The 16,098-nt window shown below is 33.3% G+C and overlaps 1 protein-coding gene across 1 annotated transcript in view; it reads left to right on the forward strand.

Annotated features, from left to right (window-relative positions):
• Positions 1–16,098, forward strand: part of LOC112128146 — a 70,086-nt gene that overhangs the window by 18,966 nt on the left and 35,022 nt on the right. The window contains exons 4-6 of the mRNA XM_024229952.1: positions 3,086–3,332; positions 8,479–8,685; positions 12,089–12,239. Of these exons, the coding sequence (XP_024085720.1) occupies positions 3,086–3,332; positions 8,479–8,685; positions 12,089–12,239 (605 nt within the window). The remainder of the gene's footprint in view (positions 1–3,085; positions 3,333–8,478; positions 8,686–12,088; positions 12,240–16,098) is intronic.

The following is a 16,098-nucleotide window of genomic DNA, read 5'->3' on the forward strand; positions in this document are numbered from 1 at the left end:
ATCTTTATTGAGATCATTTTCAGGGCCTTGTTTAAATCATGCAAATACATATGAGATATGAATACGAATTTATGCAAAGATGTACTCAATATACAAATTTTTGGTTTAATCAAAGTTTCAATTAATTAATCTTTATGTAAGGTATTGGTTGAAATGAAAAAGTTAGTGTCACGAGCGGGATTCGAACCCATATACAGCTAAATACGCCGCTACTCTACTACTTTAGCTATCGTGACTTCAATCCTCTCGGACACCATTTGTCTCTGAGAATCGAATCCCGATTACATGACAGTTGAAAAATGGCAAAAAGGAGTGAAAATTCGAAATGTAGGTTGAGATGGGAAGTTGGGTCCGAGTGGATCGAAGTCACGATAGCTCAAGTGGTAGAGGAGCGGCGTATTTAGCCGAAGATCGTGGGTTCGAATCCCGCCCGTGACGCTGACTATTTTATCTCAACCAATACCTTACATAAAGATTAATTAATTGAAAGAAGTTATTGGTCAATCGGAGCACGAAATATAATGGATTTAATCAAAGTATTTCAAAGAGTATGTTTTCTGTATAGATGTATCTACAACTCAATAGTAACACCAACTACACAAAAGGGAGGCGTCGGTGACCGCAACGGTTTAGGCCTTGACACGGCCCTCATTACTGTAAGGTGAAGGACCCGGGTTCGAATCCAGCGGCCCTGCATTCGAACCCGACTTACAAATGTGCTTTTTTTTAAAAACACCGGCACCCCGAGGGTTGATATAACCTCTGCTGTTGCGAACCCTTATGTAAAAAAAAATAATAATAAAATAAATAAATAAAAAAAGCTACATCAGGTCTATCAAACACAGACTGTAGTGCAGTGAAATATGTAGTTAATAGTTAGTTGAATAATTAAAAGGGAAACGTCGAGCCGGGGAAACAATGGAAGTGATGACTGTGCGTCTGGCCTGCTCGGGGCCAGGATAGAGAGAGAGTTCAGTGGACAACTGACCGAGTGCGAAGCAAGACCAGTGGAAAAGGTGAAACCGATTGAAGAATGTGGATGACCCTGCTCTCTGTGCTGGCCCTAGGTAGGAGCTCATTTTATTCAATCTTGAAGTAATCTGGCTCGACGGTTCCCCTAAATCTAGCGTAAGGAATTTGGGAATGTTCCGTATAGTAACTGTTTAGCTGTAGCGGAAATTAGCGTAGAACTTTAATATTAAAGCTTAAGCGTACGTTATGGAATTTTTGAATTATTTCCTAATATCCTAACTGGTAAGGGGGGCATAACACAGACAAACGCACAAATATATCTATGATATTATTTCACGGCCGATTTCGCAAATTAAACACATTTCACTCTTCTGATAACTTTAAAATAGCCTTGAAAAACTATATCACTACATACAGAAACGCGACTCACCAGTAAACATAACATCATTCCGATTGATATTCTCTTCTAGGCGCTCGCTGCACAATATTCTCTTCAGTTGCTGGTAGCGAGCTGTTGCTTTGGTACTCTCAAAATGGCATAATGTTTGAGGCCAACATTCCACAAACGATTACCAATCGTTTGTGTTGATAAAGACCTTGCCAAAATATCTTGTTCTTCATTTACGATCTGGCAGGCAGTGTTGAAGGGGTTCCGTCTTGCAGCAATGACAGTGTGTCCTCCCCTAGCGTCATAATGCGCTGAGACCAATAGGCCTTCTATTGGCATTTCCAATCTCTCGGAATCGGGCGAAAAAACCCTCTGAGAGACGCCAACTGCCACTGCAAGATCCGCCTTCTTGTGACTCCGATGACTCATTTTCACAATAATGTGTGGATGATTATTTGGAGATCGTGAAATGAAGTATGCTGTGACGTAGGTTGTAATGTGTGGTGATTAGTGACCGTTAATCGATAATTATTCAGAAATCGTGAGATGCGGTCTGGTGTGATGTAGGTTTCAGAAAAACATATTCTTTATCGTGCCACGGTTTCGATGTTTAATGAGATCATCTTCAGGGCCTGGGATTTACAAACATTGTTTACATTTAACAAATACATTTAGGATGTGGAAATATATTTTTTATATTAAAAAAAAGTATTTCTACTCACTCAAAGTGTTTGTCTTCTGTGCAATTGTGCCATTCTTCCGTGTCGTTTTGAGAGTGCCAGTGAGATTTTGCTGTTTTATGTTTATATACGTTGGATTTTGAAGAGGTGGGGAAGGAAGTCGGTATAGAGAAGACATTTTTGTATAAGGCGTAGGCTTCTTTGAGGGGAAAAGAGCCGACGAAGGGAAACAATGTGTTGGTAATGGTTCGACCAGATTATCCTTTCAGGATTATATAGAAAGGGATAAATAGGAAAAGGAAAACTAAATTGTTGGACTATTAGACTATGAAAAATATTTGATGTATGGAATGTAGCTGTATTGTCATGACCATGTAGCTAAGAGAACAAAAAATATAGAGAACACCGTTCAATGATTGATACAAAGAAATGAAGGACGTCTTTTTATATTTTGGACAAGCAGATTGTTTACGATATATTAATTTAAACTATTAATGGCATTTTCTCAGTACAGCACAGACCTACTTGTCAATAGTTGAGTCCACCATCGTTTTGTAATTGATATGACGACAAAGCGATTCCGCCCAGCTTCAAAACAAGATTCGAATGCTTTACACGCTTGAATAAACGATTCGATCAGTGTAATATCCGATGGTTTCATTGATTGTTTTCAGTCAATCGACACTCATCGACCAACCGCATTATTTCTATGCACTGTGCGGAGATAATCAATTAGAAATGTGCTATTGCCTTTTCCGAGGGAATAAAAGAATCGGGGTAATTTTGCAGTTCTTTTCTGATCAATCGGTCCACTTTTGCAATCGTACGGTATTACTTACTAACAATCAACAAGAGACTTTTAATTCACGAGACCAACAAATATCTTTCTTTTTTTTAAATGCAAATCAGACTCGGTATAAACTTGTCGTAACTATTGAACCAAAAACATTGACATATGCAATAAAATAACAATTTTTTGGTGTACAAATATACTAAAAAGATGAAAATAAATGTGGCAATTATATATTCTGTTTTATTTTTTCAGGGATGGAAGGGATCTGGAATTCAGCGTCCTGGGCCCTGTGGTGAGCGCGATGAGCACTGGTGGGCTCATTCTCACGTCCCAGTTTACGATGCCTGAGGGTTCATTTTGCGGCAGGACGTTTTCCGGCCAGGATTGGGATCTGGATCACTGCAATTCCACGGTGAAGGTCAACTCGGAAACAGTTTGTTTTTGTCCGAATCAAGGTGTGTTTGCCGCCTTAGATCCACAACTGCACGCGCCGTACAAGGTCAGAACGATATCTATATATATTAAAGTAAGATACTAAGAGTATTGCTTTCATCATCGGTTTATTTTCCTAGAACGAATAAGGCAAAAACGTTACGATTTTTCTTGATTTTTTGACCAATAGCTGAAAGTAATGCATACCGTGCACGGTGTTTCTATGCTTCTCGGCACAAATAATTTATTCGATCTTTGCCGTCAAGAACGTTGTGCAATCAAATATAAGGGACGTAGGAACCAATTATGGCAAATTTAATAATTTACTCAAATGCAGTTAATTGCGAATTTGATTAAAACTGTGCAAAGATGAAATTACATATTGAAACAGAGTGTGTGATAAATGGAGATATCAATCAACTAGAAATGAACTATAAATGATAAATCAGCCAATATTTTTTATATATTAAATAAGATAATCATGAAAGTTAGAGATAATGAGAATACAAAATTATCTCCCCTCCAAAACTTTAAACGTTACTCACAATTGGGAGGGTTTGAATCCTATACGTGCGACATTTTCCATTTTAAAAATCATCTTATATGTTAATTGTAAAAAAAAATCATAACAATTTCCTTTCGTTTTAAAATTTAATATATGAATGATTGAATTGGTACATTTTCCATTAAACAATTTGCCTTAAAATACAATTTTTTCCATGCTGAACATTTTCCTCCAAAACAAAAACAGCAGTGTTATTCACCAATAGAAAAAAAAACTAAATATTAAAACTTTAACCATGCGATATAGAGGAATAAAAAAATCAATTTATCAATAAATAGTTTTTGAACAAAGGCACGGAGCACTACAAGCCCAATGTTATGTCAATTCTGTCATAAAACTTGTGGAATAAATTTTCTGTCCTTATAGTCATACCTTACAATAGTCAGACCCAAAATCATTTATGAAGTAACATATAGTTAAGGAACAGAAAATTCATCAGTGAAGGCATGAACTAAATACAGGTCTTACCAAAATAGTTAAATTAGATATCTGTGCCGTATCAAAGAAAATACTAGATTTTGAAAAGCAATGTCACATGGCTAATATGCATAGTTCATAACGCAAAAAAAAAAAAAAAAAAAAAAAAAAAGCAATCCCACAAAATTTATCGAAAATAGGTCAAAATGGAAAGGTAAAACGGATGAAGAAAAACCTTGAGTTTGTCTATGATGTAAAGATGTATCAAATATGGAACATGGCAATGGGCATAACAGATAACCTAAGATCACCACATTACCTTCAGACCCACTACAACCCTCTTTATTCGTGGAGTCGTAAGAGAACGCCAAAAAACGATTTTAAGAATGGGACTTTTTAGAAGAGATTATTAACTTAGTCACTTTACTCCATTTGGCAAGTTCAGTTATAAAACTCCCACTCTTTATTACGGACCTCTATGAGTGTCAATAGATCATCAACCAAAAACAGATACTATATTAATATATTATTATTTATTTTATTTTTATTGGGAATATATTATTTAATTTCACTAGTTTTCGTGGTCCACTTAACCAAATAATACCTTTCAATTAATTAATCTGTATGTAAGGTATTGGTTGAGATAAAAGTCTCAAAAGGGAAGTTGTTGCCCGAGTGGATCGAAGTCACGATAGCTCAAGTAGAAGGTCGTGGGTCGAATTCCGCTCGTGACACTGACTTTTCATCTCAACTAATACCTTACATAAATATTAATTAATTGATAAAAAATAATAGAAAAGGCCACAAATGAAAACCTCTTGAAACGAGGAGTGGCCTGCGCATCAAACGCAAATAGTGTATTTAAGTATTTATTATAAACGTAAATTTTAATAAATGGTCCAATCAACAACAATGAATAATAACAGCTGAGAGTCATTTTAAAAATAAAATGAACTTGATGATGCTAAAAAAATCCTATTTATAAAAAGAGTCCTTTTTATTCAAAAATTTCTATAAGTTAGGCGTAAAAGCAACCCCATCATCCCTACCCTAATCTGAGACGATTCCTATCCTAACTTAACTAATGCTAATCAATAATTGAAAGGTATTATTTGGTCAAGCGGCCACGAAAACTAGTGAAATTAGTAAGTTGAATGAACTATATCTTCACTAAAGCTCTCCTTAGCAATTTCATTTGTCGCCGAGAATCAAATAAACAGAATACACGACATTTGAAAAAAATGGCAAAAAGGAGGGAAAATTCAAAAGGTGGAGTTGAGATGGGAAGTTAGTGTCCGAGTGGATCGAAGTCACGATAGCTCAAGTGGTAGAACAGCGGCGTATCTAGCCGAAGGTCGTGGGTGCGAATCCCGCTTGTGACACTGCCTTTTTTTCTCAACCAATAAATTAAATACAGATTAATTAATTGAACGATATTATTTAATTTTTGACATTCCTACAATCGTGTAAGGCGTCTCAAGAGGAAATGGGCCCGCGACCACCTTTTTTTGTAGTAGGCTATGAAGTTTATTCAGTGAAGCATAGTGTGAAAATAATAACGATTATTTGTTCCCCGCAATGTAAATATCTAAATAGGTGTAAATATTCTATGTACATCAAATTATACATTGTAACCAAGAATTGCAGGCTGTAGTAAAAAAGGGAAAAAATTGTTTGTAGTCTTTCGTGAAGACCGTTGTATTTTACTTTATTTTGTAGTAGCTAGTCTAGATGAATTTATATATCCACCAAAATTGACATAAAGTTTTAAAACACTTTCAGTGGCATTTTATTATCATTACGTAAATTTTAGTGTATACCGTCGTATTTTGTATTTCTTTCTAATCAAAACCATCAAATCAATTATTAATAATTATTTACCAATCTGTACTTAAGTCCCTTAAATAAGTTTTATTACTCAGATTAGTTTATTGTTTAACGCCATGAACCAGCTACAGGCTATTGGTCGCATTACGTGGAGGTTAATTTTAAATCAAAAATAAAAAATCAGAAAATTTCGTCTCTATTAAAAAATTAATATAAATTTTATATAGATAATCAGAGATAAGGGGAATTTGAAAGAACACAAAAATTCAATTCATTCGTCAACTTTAGAACTTTCCTCTTCATGATTACTTTGGAATTATATATATTCTTTACACGATTAACAAATGTAAACATTTACTTACAATATTAAAAATTACTTCTACTATCATGAATTTAGCTATGTTGTCGCTATAAATTTTTAACTTCTAATTCTAATTCTCTACTTCTAACTAGCTCAACTAATTTGCCTGAAATATTTGATGATTTAGTGTTTGTTTTGAAAGGAAATATTAAATTAAAACTTCTAGAACAGTACTTCTCAATTTTTTTTTTCGTTTGCACAAAAATGAATATTTCAAGAGATACAAGTAATTTTAGGACGAGAACCGTAGAAAGTTAAAAAACATAAAATGTCGAATATCTGCGAAATTTGGGGAATCGGACCGTGTTTTTTCTTTCGTTTGAGGCTTAGAATATGCCGGTGAAATTAAAGCATTGAATAAGGAAACACCCTGTTAATAGAAAAAAAATATCCCAACGAAAAATCATTGTAAATTATATATAATAATTATTACAACTATTTTGTATACTAATTACAAGAGTGTATAAGATAACTATAGTATATCTGGATTAAATATTACTAATTACTCATTTTATAAGCACAAATCTGCACACGCACATACAGAGTTCTTGAGAAATTAAATATGCAAATATTATTACTGACATTATTATTTGCTATTTCTTGTAATTTAGGATAAAATATACTTCTGGTATGTGCTAGGCTTTGCATGTTAGGATAACCAGATGGAAGTTACACTTCTAAAGTAGGATGAACGGATCTCAACTAATTTAAAACCGTAAATTAAATATGGTCGAACCGACAATTTTTAATATGGTAAATAGATATTTATATTTGTCAACCTTGTAAATCGTTAGAAATAGTTGAACGTGATACATTCTTCGAAGGAACTTAGTGTGTTTCGTTATTTCAAATTCCCTATACTCTGATTTTTTCAAATCACATTATAATTCACTAGTTTTCGTAGTCCGCTTGACCAACTGAACAATGGCAAAAAGGAGGGAAAATTGAAAAGGTGGGGTTGAGATGGGAAGTTAATGTCCGATTGGATCGAAGTCACGATAGTCGAGTGGTATAGCAGCGGCGTATCTAGCCGAAGATCGTGGGTTCGAATCTCTCTCGTGACACTGACTTTTCATACTATTTATAACTAAAAACCTTAATTAATTGAAAGATCACAATATAATATTAAGATTGATCATCATAACATCAAGGTAATATTGCAATATGTGGAAACGTTTTAAAATTATTTGTGACAAAAAAGATTAAATCATTAGATTCGATTTAAAGAAAATAACACTGTAATAACAAAAATTTAGTTTCCAAACTCATATTAAATTAAAAGACAATCAATTATTGAAACAACAAACATGAACAAAAGTATGTAACAAAATAATTTTAAAAATTCTTTTTAAAATATCCTTTTTGCGTAACATTTCTCTAAGTAATTTTTGTAGTAATTTGAAACTTCTAACGCTATCACTTTCTCAACCTCTTAAACGGAAGAAGGCTTAACAACACTAATTATGTAAAATCCTTCTTACCCAACTAACTTGGTAGATGTTTCGAGGAAAGGACCTTGAGGTAAATTATTTTAAGTACATTGCAAAGTCGTAATTGTACATGTCATGAAAAGTACAAACAGTCTGAATTTATTTAGACGTTTTTCGTTATACTCTCGTGTTCACTTACACATTAGAGATTATTTACATAACATCTCTGGTATGTTAAGTTAAAACCGATATCTAAGAAAATTGTACTTATATAAATGTAAAGTAAAAGAAATGAAATTCCCGCCTTGGAAGGCTGACGTCGTGGCGAAAAATCAAAAAATTTTACATTAAAAATGTTTTGTTTTTCTCAATTAAAATTCCATGGGCTTTGCCGGGATTCGAAATCTAAACCGCTAGTGCGGCAAATACGGGACATACTTTCTAACCACTCGACCACCGATATTCCATATTATATTATCACATGTCTCATGATGGTTATATTATAATTTATATTATCTATATAAGAAAATTATTACCGTCACAAACGATATAAAAAACATATATTTCTTGTTTATGAAAATATTATAAAAATAAGGATTATGTTTGTTTTCAGAGAGCCGAATTAAAATGGAAACCATCTTTGAGTGTCATGGTTGGCTGTATTTGCTGCCTGTCGTTGTCCGTTCTCACTGTGGTCCTCCTAGCAGTGAGACTTTGGAAGCATAATTCTTGCCTTCTGTTTCTAAAGCTCCAATGTTCAACAGCCATCGCCGCAACTATGACCATATTCGTCTACACCGCTAAGGAAAACGTTCCTCAGGTGAGTTTATTTATTCATTTTACACACATGCACACAAAGTTGGGACCGAAATAAGCCATCTGACTTCATTTTTTTCTCCCTCCCATCCGTTGGAAAGTTTGATTAATAACACGGCCGCGAACGAGAACTGTAATCGGAGCCGGTTGCCCTCCCCCTCACTCCGAAGATATCCAAAGTTGGAACCGTGTCTGGAAAACTTTCTGAATTAATCCCCATGGAAAGTTGCAACGCGAGAAAACATTGGTGGCACTTGCTAAGCCAAATGCTTCTAGCTACTTCATCCCGCCGCGGTTGGTTGCACTCATTTTGTATTCAATCAAATAACTTTCATATTTGACATATCTGGTTACCAAATATATTATACAGATATTAGTAATATTCCAAACAACCTCACACAAAAGGTGTCTAAATCTGTTTAAAATATTAAAATTGATCTGCTAATTTTAAGAAATGTTGAACTATGACCTGTGAAGGTATTTTAATGACATCCGATCTATTTGGAGTCGGAGGATAAAATGGCGATCGTACGGTCGGTATAGAATGATATACGAGTAATGGATATTATATGTCCCCCTTTTGAAATAGCTGAAAGATCTCTTAGCACAGAAGGTAGACTCGATCGAAAGCATGTTCGACATCACGGAAGACCTCTAGAGCATTTTTCTTCTCATGGGGAGATGTAGGATAGAATAGGCAGTGTCGACAGCTTATGTTAAGATAATGGCGTCAGTAGGGGATCCCAACAATATGGACTATTTACAACGACGAACCGAGGAATCTACCCTCTTGTACGTCCACCTTATATAAAGGATCTGACCCATACTTCAGGGTACAAGTAGTAGGTAGGATTTGAAGATGATGAAATGTGTAAATGTTGCTACAAGCATGCTCGCAGTATAAACAGGCCATACGCTGACCCATGCAAAGCCAAAAAGAAAATGACAGTTCTTTTCTTTGAGATTTCAGCTTCTACTCGTGCGGTATCGCATGACTAATAATTTTGATTAATTATAAGTTACCAATCAAATAACTCGTCTTAAAGTAACAATTTTTATTGGGAGGGGTGCGCATTGCAGTCTAAAAGAGTAACTGGACCTCATATAATTCTTAAGTAAGATTTCTTGTATACATTATTTTTGTATTATTCCAACGCTTCTCTTTAATAATATAATAACATGTGTGTGGTGTTTAGTGACCGTTAGTCAATGATTATTCGGAGATCGTGGGATGCGGTCCAGTGTGACGAAGGTTTGAGAAAAACATTTTCTTTATCGTGCCAACGTTTCTATCTTTATTGAGATCATCTTCAGGGCCTGGGATTTATAAATATTATTTAAGTTTTACAAATACATGTAGTATGTGAAAAAATGAATTTATACAATGCTAGAAAATTTTATATTAAAAATAAAAAATTATACGATTCCAGAAAACTGTAGATTAAAAAAAATGAATTCATATATTGATAGAAAATTGTAGATGTTAAAAGAATGAATTTTTACAAAGCTAGAATTTTTTTAGATTAAAAAAAAGAGAAAAATGAATCTATATAATGACAGAAAATTTTAGATTTAAAGAAGAATGAATTTATACTATGTTAGCATTGTATGAATTCATTCTTTTTTAAATCTAAAATTTTCTGTCATTATATAAATTCATTTTTTTTTAATCTGACATTTTCTACAATAGTATTGTATAAATTCAGTCTTTTTAAATTTAAAATTTTCTATGATTATATAAATTCATTTTTTTAAATCTATAATTTTCTAGCATCGTATACGTTCTTTTTTGTAATCTAACATGTTCTAGCAATGCATAAATTCATTTTTTCACATCCTACATGTATTTGTAAAAATTAAGCAATGTTTATAAATCCCAGGCCCCGAAGGTGATCTCAATAAAGATCGAAACGTTGGCACGATAAATAAAATATTTTTCTAAAACCTACGTCACCAGACCACACCTCACAATCTCCGAATAATAATATAATAACACTTTAACGCATGTATTACCGTTAAAGTATTTTATATTAAAGAATCAAAATTTAATACGTTTTGAGGAAATGTTCAAACTGCTTGCTGGCAATAAATTTATCACATATGATTTGATTAATTAATCATTAATCATATCATCACAATATCAATATGATTATTGTGTATATAACACATATATTGTGTATGTATATATTGTGTATATAAAACATATATTAATAAATCGCACAAATTAACCAAATTCTACCATTTATAACATATTTTCGCTTAAATTTTTATTTATTTAAATGCGGGATGGTAATTATAAAAGTCGAACCGTTTTAAAACCAAGGCGTATTGAATATGCAATACGGTTATGCTGATGTGTGCCACGCATTTAGCATGAGGTTGATTGACGTCCTTGTAACCCAACATCTCGACAATATATTTGTCAAAAACGTTTTGACAGAAATAACGAAAATGACGTGAAAATTGTCAAAATCCCATCCTTCTTCTCAAAGTAATCTTAGCACACCTTTCTCATTAACGTAATGTCATAGATGGCGTTTGTTTATTATGTGTCTTATTTCGGTCTATATTTCTTTATTATTATTCTTAAAGTTTAATTAAATTGTAGATTAAAAATTTTGGACTTGGTCAAAAACCCTATTGTGCCACAGAATATATCAGAACCACCTCGAATTACGTCCCTTTTTTTCTTTATTTGGTTTTTCTTCCTGTCTTTTAATGTTGTTGTTTTTTCTTTTTTATTGATAACGCATTTCAGCCTGTGTCATTACTTCAAGGATGCTATTTAGAATCCCTTTAAAAAATTTACAATAATAGCCTCCTCAACCAGTCCTTCGTATTGGTACTGTTCATAAAAAGTGGTAGACAAATAGATGAGCAATCACACCACAGTATAGAGCAAATTAAAACTCCCTAATTGAACAAGGAAGTCTGAAACTGCAAAGAAAATAAAGATGAGCTTGCTCCGTGAAGGGTTGATAAAAGAAAATCCACCCTTCTTACACCCTCTGCCTCGAAATAATAGGCCTGAAATTGGAATTGCACGGACGCGACCGGTCGAGGGTTAAAAACAAAATACTTCTATATGGGGGAGTAAAAGTTTCAGAAATATGAAGGCAATTGATTTGCCCGCTACGCTTATAGTCCTGACTCCTGTCATTCGCGAGTTATTCATGACACGGGCACATTTTGTATATTGTTTTAATCGGCATGGCTGTAAATTTATATAAAACACTTCGTCGTTTTGTCCGTAAATTCTAATTCTGTCTTAAATTTGAAAAAAAATTTCCAAGTTTTTTATCTATTTTATACATAAATTATCCAGTTCAAAATGACTTTTGTGACAATCTTTTATATCGTAATAACGGAAATTCTATCTATAAAAATGTTACTTTTTTCGTTTTCAGTCGTCGTACATGTACGTTTCACTTGGACTCCAGTTCTTCATTCTTCTCGCGATTTCGTCCCAATTGGCCAAACTCATATTGGTCTATTCAGAAGTCGTCAAACTTCCCATGGTCAAATACTTGAAGCAGACTGTTATCATCATAATATCAGGTAAATATCAGTTAGTGTAATACTGATAGAGAAGTAAAAATAATGATAGTAAATAAAGATATTATTAGTTATTTAACGATTTAATTTTAGTGATCAGAAGTCTTCCGATTAGCTGACGATACAAGCGTCATTAGAAACTATGCTATAATATTTTTACATTATTTAGATTACATAATTAGATAACATATTCTTCTTTTTTTTCTCTATAAATTTCATAATGGTCAATAAAGAAAATATCAATTTACAACATTTGCAGCGACCGGTGCCTGGAAAGCCTTAAAATTTTAGATATATTTGCTGTTTCCAAGTTGAATTAGTTTCACTACTTTGACTATATTAGTAAAAGCCTACACATTACAAAACGAACTCAACATTGACTTCTTGAGACTGTATATATCGCACTTTTCGAAAGATCTGTTATCACGGCATTGAGTCTTAGGGAAATAAAAATATAGCATAACATTTTTACAACATCAAGAGGCTTGAATAAATTAGGATCATCTATATAATAAAAAACACCACATGTTGTACAATGATAAGTATCTTCCCAATTTGAAATAGTTATATAAAAAAATTAAGCTTCTTTTCGTATCCTGCTATCGTGTAGAATTAGATAAAACCATTTATGCTCTTGAAAAACATGAAACAAAATAAAAGTTTCGAAGAAGGAGAGAATAGCTAATCTAAAAAGCAATATAGGGTGAGGATCAGAGGTTAAACTCACCGTGTATAAAATAAAAATACATATTAAATGCCAAATGAAATAATAGAACTTTCTACCAGGCCATTTATAAAATTGAATCAAAACACAATTAACACTGTTCAACAATATTTTAAAATGTAAACTTATAAATATATATATTCTGAGAAAAAACGTTGCAATGTTTAAGTCAATATGGTATAGGCAATATCTTTTAGCAATTTTGACAAAACAGCATATATACAATATGGCTAATATTACAATATCTACAATATTTATATAATTAATTAGACCGCATGTAGAGAACCGTTGCTCGATGTGTCCCACCTAATTGAAAGTTGCAACTCCTTGTCTCTAGATAGGGAGCGTGTAGGAATCCTTGTTGGTATCAATGGTTAGTGTGAAAGTGTCGATGGCGGAATATTAATTACCCCATTCAATCAATTAGATTATTTATGTAATATGTGTAGAGCGTGATGGGGGAATTTCGACTACTCCACCTCCCTAATTGAATGAATGGTATGCAAATAGGAAAGATGTTTTTAAAAATGAGTTTGAGTGTTGGATCTAGGAATTGCATGTGTTGCGTGCTGAATTTACTTAGCTGTTGAAAGCACCGAGGTGGGTGATTCTCCTGGCCTGCCGTTAATTGATTGGAAATTACAAAAGCTGGATTGCCCGAGAACTGCGAGAAGTGGAATCATCCAAAATCCAATCTAATTGCATTGAATTAATTTTTAATTATGGAAACACGGTAATGTGGTAATACGCATAAAAGGCTACCAAAATATTATATTTATTATATTCTTTACAGTCGAAAGTGGTTAAAGTTATTTGTGGTTGTTGTATTGCGTTTCTGTTTCATACAGGTATTACGTTTTCCCATATATATACTAATTAAAGCAAGACCACATAAAATTTTAAAGGATCACTTCACGCTTCATTTATCCGTCGATACAATATTATGTACACCGTATTATTACTTTCCATGTAATTCTACTTTTGTGTACTCGCTCCCTTTATAATAATTAGAAAACTGGGATAATTGGAAATTTTTTAGCTGATATTACATTCGGGGGCGGGGGGAAATTGAAACAAAACAGCCTATAAAAAAAACAATACTTGAAATGTGTTTGTGAAAGAGTTTATAAGAATACATTTTCTGATTATACATTTTCGTAATATTTTTTTACACCTATAATTGAAATTTCCGAGGAATGATTATTTCCATGATCTCAATAATGTCCCGAGTGTGGATAGTCGGTGATCTTGCTTCAAAATAGTTGGAAAAAAGCATATAAAAATGTAAGAACAGAGAGATGTTTCGATATTGTTTCCGTAAGTAAAAATATACGTAGATGTCAAGCTGCGTCATAAAAATAAAACGAATAAAGCATAAATCTTCGCCTTCGAGCAAATAAATAACAATAATGGCGCTTAAAAAATGTTAGCAATGCCTTACGGGCAAACTTAAAACAACCAACTTTGATTTTTAAAAATGGCAAAAAAGAAAAAACCAAAATAAAAATAGGTCACGCAATAGAAATGTTGATTATTTTTGTCCAAAATGTTAAAATTGTTGTATGAAATAATATTACATTCTATAAAAACCTGATATATTGGCTTTCAGCAGGATTTTTTCACTTTTCCTTCTCAATCAAAGCTAAACTGAAGTATATCTTTGCTTTTTGTCTCTAACATGGAGGGTTGAGCCTGGGCATACTTTGGTTGTTGTAACGCACAGAAAAACGTTACTTAAAGTCAAAAAATAGAAAGGTTTTCATTAAAATATTTAAAATTGTAGTTTCTTTTTATGATATCATTTCAACTACGAGATTTTATGAATCCTCGGAATACCGGTGTTTTTGAAAAAAAAAAAAAAAAACATTTGTAAGTATGTATATCCAGGAGCCCTGCATTTAACGCTGAACCTTTACCTTACAGTCATGAGCGCAGTGTCAACGCCTAAACCGCTGCGGCCACTGATGTCACACCATTAAACCGGTAAAAATGTTTTTACAAAGGAATTTTACTCGGAAACGCCGCAAACTGGTTTATGTTCTTTTATAGATTTTTCTCATTTTTTCCATTTTAAACTGCTATGTTTAACAGAAAAACATATATTCTATACATTTCATAGGGTCTTCTGAATGCGATGTTGAACTTTTGTACGTCAGTCGGGTCAGGCTATTCTCGTTGTTTATTGTTCAAGAAACACAGATTTGGCATCGCGCCATTTGGGTTGTTTTTCGGATCAAAGCTTGAAACAGAAACTCATTTAACAACATACGAATATAAGCCGAGTTCACACCATGCAATGGCAATTCGTTATTTTCAATTTATCGAGTAGTACATCATTTGGTCGTTCACATTTTACCTTGCTAAATCAATTTATACGATGAATGCTTCTTTCTTTTTGAGATTCTAATTGTAATATAATAGAATTAAAACGTTAAAGAAACAGCCAGTTTTTAAGAGATAATTGATATTTTGACAAAATGGAAACCCAATCAAAAATGAAAGCCGTGACTCGAAATAAGTAATAATCTGACGAAGGTCTAGATTACATTCTAGGTGCAAGGAGATCCCATGATGATCTGCTAACTTTCCATTGCTTTTACAAGCATTGAGGCCGAGTGATATTTTGGTGGAACAAGTTGCTTACTTTAACAAAGTATGTGTAAGGTGAAGCTGGATTAATCCGAAACAGGAGAAACTAGTGATAACAGATAAACTCAGTAAATTAGTTGGTAGAGTTCATAGAGCATCCACCAGGTATAGCCTCGTGTTGAATAATTTAGTAATCTCCAAATTCGAACAAATGGGTTTCTTGTATACTCGATGATGTTGCAACTCCCAAGTTCGACTTTAACGATAAGTCGGTGGCCGCAACAGTTAAGGCTTTGACACGGCAACTCATTACTTTAAGGTATAGATCCTGGGTTCGAAACATAGCTACGAATTTACTTACAAATTAACATTAACTTACAATTTCTTTTTTTAAATGCCGGACCCGAGAGTTCATATAACTAGTTGAAAAAAATGTAATTCTGTAGGAAGAAAAAAAAACTGGTCTAAAGGAATTAAAACAAATTCTTTTTGAAACCTCAGCAGCACAAAAACCGGTAGATGGATGAGATCATGAGTCCTTAACTGAAC

This window comes from Cimex lectularius, unplaced genomic scaffold (genome assembly GCF_000648675.2).
Source record: "Cimex lectularius strain Harlan isolate CLEC.00 unplaced genomic scaffold, Clec_2.1 scaffold496, whole genome shotgun sequence".
Lineage (NCBI taxonomy): Eukaryota > Metazoa > Arthropoda > Insecta > Hemiptera > Cimicidae > Cimex > Cimex lectularius.